Below are 6,492 nucleotides of genomic sequence, written 5' to 3'. Positions count from 1 at the left end.
ATTTTGCATAGTTTATTTCAATCAGTTACGGTTTCATTGGGAGGTCGCAACATAACCGATAACAGTCCTTTGTATCACATTCGAGCGTACATTGAATCCCTTCTGGGTTTCACTGTTCAGGCTCAGAACAGTCAGTTGAGCCTGTGTGGATTTGCGTTGGACACTGACCTTGACAAAGACCCGTTATACATGAATGAGATAAATGGGGCAACAACATTTCATAGTAAGGGTGCCGAAACGCGAAGAACATGGTTGCAGACTTTCCGTCCGTTGCAGTTGTCTGGTAAACTACACTGCGATTTGTTCCAGCAAGACCGACCACTAATTCCTGGTGTAGAGTTGAGCATTAAACTGATACGAAACAGGGCTAATCTTTGTTTTCTTACTGATAATGATGTAGCGGCTCCAAAGGCTTTTGCTATTCGAAACCCCAAGCTGAAAGTTCGAAAGTATGAACCTTCTCCAGACTTTTTAGCAGCCATGACAAAGCAACTAGTCACAACTAATGCAAAATATCACATCGAACGGGTTGCTTTAAGACAGACCACAATGCAATCAGGCCAGCAGCAACTATCCTGGGCGAATATTGTTATTGGACAGTTACCCAAGGTTATGTTCTTTGCAATGTCACCCAATCGCTCGTTCGTTGGCGATTTTAAGTCAACTCCGTTCAATTTCCATCATTTCAACATATCTAACTTAAGTGCTGAAATTGATGGACAGCTTTTTCCTACGCGAGGGTATAACTTAGATTTCCAAAACGGTGCGTCAATTGAGGGATATGAAGGGTTGTTAGATACTCTAGAGCGGCTGCATGAAGGTCATGGCGAACTACCGTTTGACAGGTCCGTATTTAACAAAGGTGGTTTCAATATTTTTGGGTTTGACTTCACTCGTGGTCATACGGGCAGAGGAGCGCTGTCGCTGATAAGGCAAGGTAATTTAAACATCAATGTTAAATTTGCAAAACCGCTACCTGAAGGTATAGTTTGCGTAGCTATGATGGTCTTCGATAACATTATCGAAATTAACAACAATCGCCAAGTACTTTTCGACTTTGCGCCATGAACAGCCTACAAATAGATTCAGCGCTGAAACAAGATCCTAACGTTCGCGACATTTTTGTCGGAGTATTTGCCAGTGATACACTGCCAGTAAAAGAATTTCCAGGTGCATACATATCTAACACTCAACCGTCAGGTGCGGCGGGTGAACACTGGGTAGCATTTTATTGTACAAAACCCGGTACGATAGAAGTTTTTGATTCGTACGGAAAAAATCCCGGTGACTATTCAGATGACATTGAAAAATGGATAGACAATGACTTTGTTATAATGTCGAATACTGAGCGACAAAACTCTGATAGTACTGTATGTGGTCAATATTGTATGTTTTTCGTTTTATTACGTTGCTACGGGTTTTCGTATAAAGACGTCATGTCTGCTCTCACTAAGCATAAAGGGGTGAATGATAAATTTGTATGTAAATTCATCAACAAGTTCTTCCGACTAAGGACTGTAGTCCGTGACGCAACATTTATACGCGACCTTATAAGAAATGGTTAAGCCGTTAGCTAAAAAAGCAGCATCAGTATTCTTTGCAGTACTGGTCACCATGCTGCTGGTAGTCTTCAATACTTTAGAAATTGTTTCCTATTTTATCAAGTCCACCAATCGTACGCAGTTGGAAGAATCAAGAAAAATTACGAAAGAGGTGCTTGATGTGATGGTGAGCGACGAAGCGACGCAAACAGATTAGGTTTTCCCCTTTCTTTTATTGATTTTTCCCCACCCTCTTTTTTCTATCGCGTGCCAAAAGGCAGCGTTGTAAAATCATCCAACATGATGCGCTTGTCGTAAACAAGCTTCAATTTCTTAGCTAACTGAACAGTATTAATTTCTTGGGTTTTTCCATTTCGTTTGATGTATTCTGGATATACAACCTGCACGTGCCCATCCACACCATCCAGTAACCGCTTCAGCTGGTTAAAATCCAAGGCTTTTCCAGTCCGCGTCAGCTCCTTCGTGACCGAGTCCCAATCCAGAATATCTTCCGTAAATCCGTTCTGCATCATCCCTTTCACTTTCAACTCAATGCGCCCCGTGTCGGTTTCGTAGCTGTACACTTTTGGACCACAGGAAACAAATTTGACGATGTGATTCTCGCCAGCTTCTAGCTGGTTATCCCAATCCCCAAGAATACTGCCGGTATCAGGAAGCCAGTCGCCAGGTCGGTGAATGAATATCACGGAATCCGTGTCGTAGTACAGGAGGCGCTCGCCCAACTTTTCCATGAGGGATAACAGTATAAGTCGCGCATGGCTGGTGGTGAAAGCGGCAATGACAACATTCGTACCGTTGCTACCTTCATTGTAGTCATCCACTTTCGAGTGTGTTACCATCAGACACGTTGGGTTTACGCCATAGACATCATGTATTTCAATAGCTTTTGAACGACACAGATCAGAATACCGTTTGGGGTCGTAGACAAACTCCGTTGAGTTCATATCGCAACTTTGACCGGTTTTACCCCAAAGACTGTTCACCACAATTTTGGTGGTGCTCTTCTTTCCAGCATCAAAAACCATAGCATCCGGATCCAAGGAAATGCCTTCGCGTTCTTTAACCGTCTGAATAAACTTGGCTTTCTTTTCATCGGTATCGCACCACGCAGGCCAACCACTGGCTTCCATTTTCACTTTTAAAAACTTGTCCATGTATGCCGCAAAGAGCTTGGTGTCAGAATGCGTCCAGTGCCACACTTCATACATTTCCACAACACGATACCCCACATCGATTGCATGATGTAGTTCGGGTGTCGCCCAAACCCCTTCGAAACAGCGATCATCGTCTGTATGCGCACAGCGGTTCGCCGCTTTTTCCATCGCGCATTTTTTGCATAGAACAAACATGAGTTTGCCGTTTATCGTGGCCGGTAAGACTGGATACAGGCATTGATCCGGAGCCGCTACTTTGCAGTAGACCAGTCCAAAATAATCTTTGGCATCCTTGAAATTGGATACGATTACTTCAGGATGGCCGACCGGGTATGCCTTGGTCTTGTTCACGAATGGGTACAAGCTAACAACGTCATAGTGCCTAATTTCTTCGTCATCCTTCACTTGGTAATACAAACGACTGGCATTCGTTCTGCCTCCTTTGAAGGCGTCACGAGGATTCATTGGCTCACGAATGTTCATATTCAGCAGAAATGCGGCAATATCGGGATCTTGTCGTTCTTTAAGCCACTCACAGCTCCATTTCACCTCCACAGTGTAGCCCTGACTTTCAAGGAAGCGTTCGCGTTCCTGGAACTCTTCGTAAACTTCGCGCATTTTCTTTTTGGAGTATGGTACAACATCGTTTTCTTCAGTACAGAAAGGATGTCCATGGAAGACGCAGCCGTTATACTCGTAAACGGTTTGTGTTTCCTTGTCAAAACCGTCTACAAAGTATCGCCCAATTTTAACTTCTTTGCCGTTCCGACCATGGCGTATACGGCCGTTTGCGCTCATGTTCTCCCATTCCAGCCATTGCGTGGCTTGAATACTAGTTCGTCGGTTTCTGTGCGGTCCGTGACTGGATAACGCGGCAACTTTGTTCTCGGGAAGGTGGAACATTCTCCAGTACCGGTAGCAGGCCGAAGGCATGGTCATACTTTCCATTGGATTCAGCGACGTCAGAGCTTGGTAATCGCTGATAAACTTTAACGCACACACACGCAAAACCGTAACATCGTTCGAGCAATATGTCATCATCTGCTCGCGAAAATTGAACACCCCATTGGCGGCCGCTTTAGCTTCAGCGTGCCACTTTAGAAATTCTTCTTTTTGCTTTTTTCGCATTCCATCAATCATGTACTGTTCTGGCTCGGGCCAGGGCAAATCAGTTTTATCCCAATTTTCAGGCTTATTAAATCGATGTGGGAAGTCGCCTTTCTGCACCTCGATTTCCAAGCCAACCGCTTTTGGTAACTGACTCAACTTCAAAGCCAGAAAGTTGAGGGTATCGCGTGACCGGATCCCCAGTTTGCGGTACCGCAATTCCAACAACTGCGTCCCACGCTTGATGACTTCCACTCCTTTCAAACCATTGTCCAACATGTACTTCAGGACAAAATGTCCATCATAGCCTCGAAAATTGTGTGCTACGATAGTAAATCCCCGATGCTTTTCTTGAAACAGCCAGCGCCCAAATGCCTCATCAACTTCCGCATTCATCGGCTGACCATCTTCCGGAAAACGTACTTCCGAACCATCAGCATATTGCGCAACGATGCATGTGGGCACGTGACCATTCACCGGATCGTTGTAGGTTTCGTAATCGAAGAAAATGTATTTCATTTCTTCTTGCTGCCATGGTGGCGGTGCCTTGAGTGGTTTTATGTAGCACAAATGCGTAGCTTGGAGAAAAAAACCATTGCACGTGTTGCAATAAATTTCCCCGCACTGGTGTGTTACGTTTTTGCCACGACTGGACAGATTCACAAAAACACCGCATGTCTGGCAGATGAACATTTGCTCGCAATAATTCTTTCCATTTTTCCTTTTCTTCTTATGGATATCGTAACACTGTTGGTTGTGGAACCGACGGCTGCATTCAGTGCAGGAGATTGTATTGTCCACCAGACAGTCGCTCTTGTTGCGGTAGCACGACCTACATTTCCCCTCGCAACGATGACGTTCTTTATGATGATACGGTCGATCGCAATCATTGCAGAAGTAGGGTGAGCAGTAAAAGCCTGTCGCGGTTGTGACCAGGTCAAAATGCTCATTGTCCAGCAACAAAAAAATCTCCTGCATATCATGGGTTTTACGCTCGGGTACCCGTGCAATAATCATGTCGCCTTGATTGGCCGATATAACTTTAATTTGAAACTCGGGAAATTCATTTTCCTGAAGCACGCTTAGGGCATCAAGGTCGCAGTAATGGCCAGGCTGCAGATCGCAGTTATTCATTATCTTAGTGGCCTCCGCTTCCAAGTTCCGATTGCGGTTAGCGCGAATATAGTTTTTCCATTTACTCTTATGCGGCGCAACTTCAAGGTCATGCGTTAGCCGAAATTTCCCCAGGAACAACGCGGCGGGCAAGCACAGGTTATTTTCTACACGGACGCTTACAATGGATTTCTTGAAACGATTTCTGTCATGCTTAACGTGCTGATGCCTGAGAAACCAGGATCCACCAGCCGGCATAATAGAGCGCCAGATCCGTATGGTGAAAGAATCGTCAATAACCAACTTCTGGCCGGAGTTCAGAAGCTCAATACGATGCATAAAAGCGGGTATGCTAAAGTCAGAAAGTTTTCGCATGGTTAAATAGAACGCTCTTTCAAGCCCATCCGATTTGAGAGCCACAACAACACGGTCCGTCGGGGCAAATTCTTTAAAGCACAAATCCATTATGACGCGCAAGATTTCTGGCATGATAAGCATGGTTTCTTCTTTTGCAAAAATTCGCGGTAGCGAGGCTATTTGGACACGGTATTTCTGTTCAGTGCTGTTGAAGGTTTTGAAAACGCGTTCCGATTCTTTGACCAATTGGAACAGACCTGAGAAATCGGGCAGCGATTCATCTCGGACCGCATTTCCACCAGCTTGCGGCGCTGGAGGATCTTCATACTGCCAGTCGTCCAGTTGCGCAAGAGCAAGAGCGGCAGCTAAAGATCCTGGGCTTAACCGATCAACCTGATCCAGATGCAGCAAAGTCGTTGCTAGAGTCTGTTCATCATGTTCGTTGAACTCATTGGGATTAGCAAGCATGTGATCAAAAGCTGCTTGATCTTCAGCGGTTAACTGGTACGCATCATTAACTTGCGGCTGCTGCTGCTGCTCATCATCAACATCCATCCACGGCTCACTAAGTATGGCCGCAATAGCCGCATGATCAGAAGCAGATAACTGATAAGTCATTTTCGCCAGTCGTGAAGGATTTAAATGAAGAAAAATCTCGTGCCGCGCGGCTTTTATACACGAGCTGAATTACTGCAGCGTGTGCTTATTGGTCTGATGTTTTCTGTAATGCGATGCAATTGGTTAACAGTGTTTAAGCCACACCTTTGGGCGTTCCAGTGGGCGCGGGTGGATACTTACCGGCGCTAGCAGCGCCGGTAAGTAACCGCTCGGCCTTTTTTTCGACATGTTTTAACGTAAAAATCTAACGGAAAAGCGCCGCGTTGTATTATTTTCAACAACAACAACAACCATCTCCATCGAAAACAGTCTACACCATTACCACAACACTGTAATTCCGCTATTACTGTAACCATTATCCCACGGAATGCGGTATCAAATGAGAGGTATGAAAACTGTACTGCCATTAGCCCATGGTATGTATTGTATGTAAAAACAAAACCATAAAAGAAAAACACTACGACATTTTAGTTTTGCGTGTTCACCTCAGTCTCTTGCTTCTTGGCAGGCGGTTCCTCGGTGTCGTTGTTGTCGTCGTCGTCGTCCGAATGCTTTCGTTTGTTGCCGCCTTCGACAGTGTC

General features: G+C 45.1%; 1 protein-coding gene across 1 annotated transcript; it reads right to left on the bottom strand.

Annotated features, from left to right (window-relative positions):
* Positions 1–1,801: 1,801 nt before the first annotated feature.
* On the bottom strand, positions 1,802–5,911 carry LOC129599476 (uncharacterized). The gene has a single exon (XM_055497714.1). It carries the CDS (start codon positions 5,909–5,911, stop codon positions 1,802–1,804), a length of 4,110 nt encoding a protein of 1,369 aa, XP_055353689.1.
* Between the last annotated feature and the right edge of the window lie 581 nt (positions 5,912–6,492).

This window comes from Paramacrobiotus metropolitanus, unplaced genomic scaffold (genome assembly GCF_019649055.1).
Source record: "Paramacrobiotus metropolitanus isolate TYO unplaced genomic scaffold, Prichtersi_v1.0 Parri_scaffold0000146, whole genome shotgun sequence".
Classification (NCBI taxonomy): domain Eukaryota; kingdom Metazoa; phylum Tardigrada; class Eutardigrada; order Parachela; family Macrobiotidae; genus Paramacrobiotus; species Paramacrobiotus metropolitanus.
The sequence above is the reverse complement of the archived record's forward strand: the minus strand, read 5'-3'. Positions and strand labels throughout refer to the sequence as shown.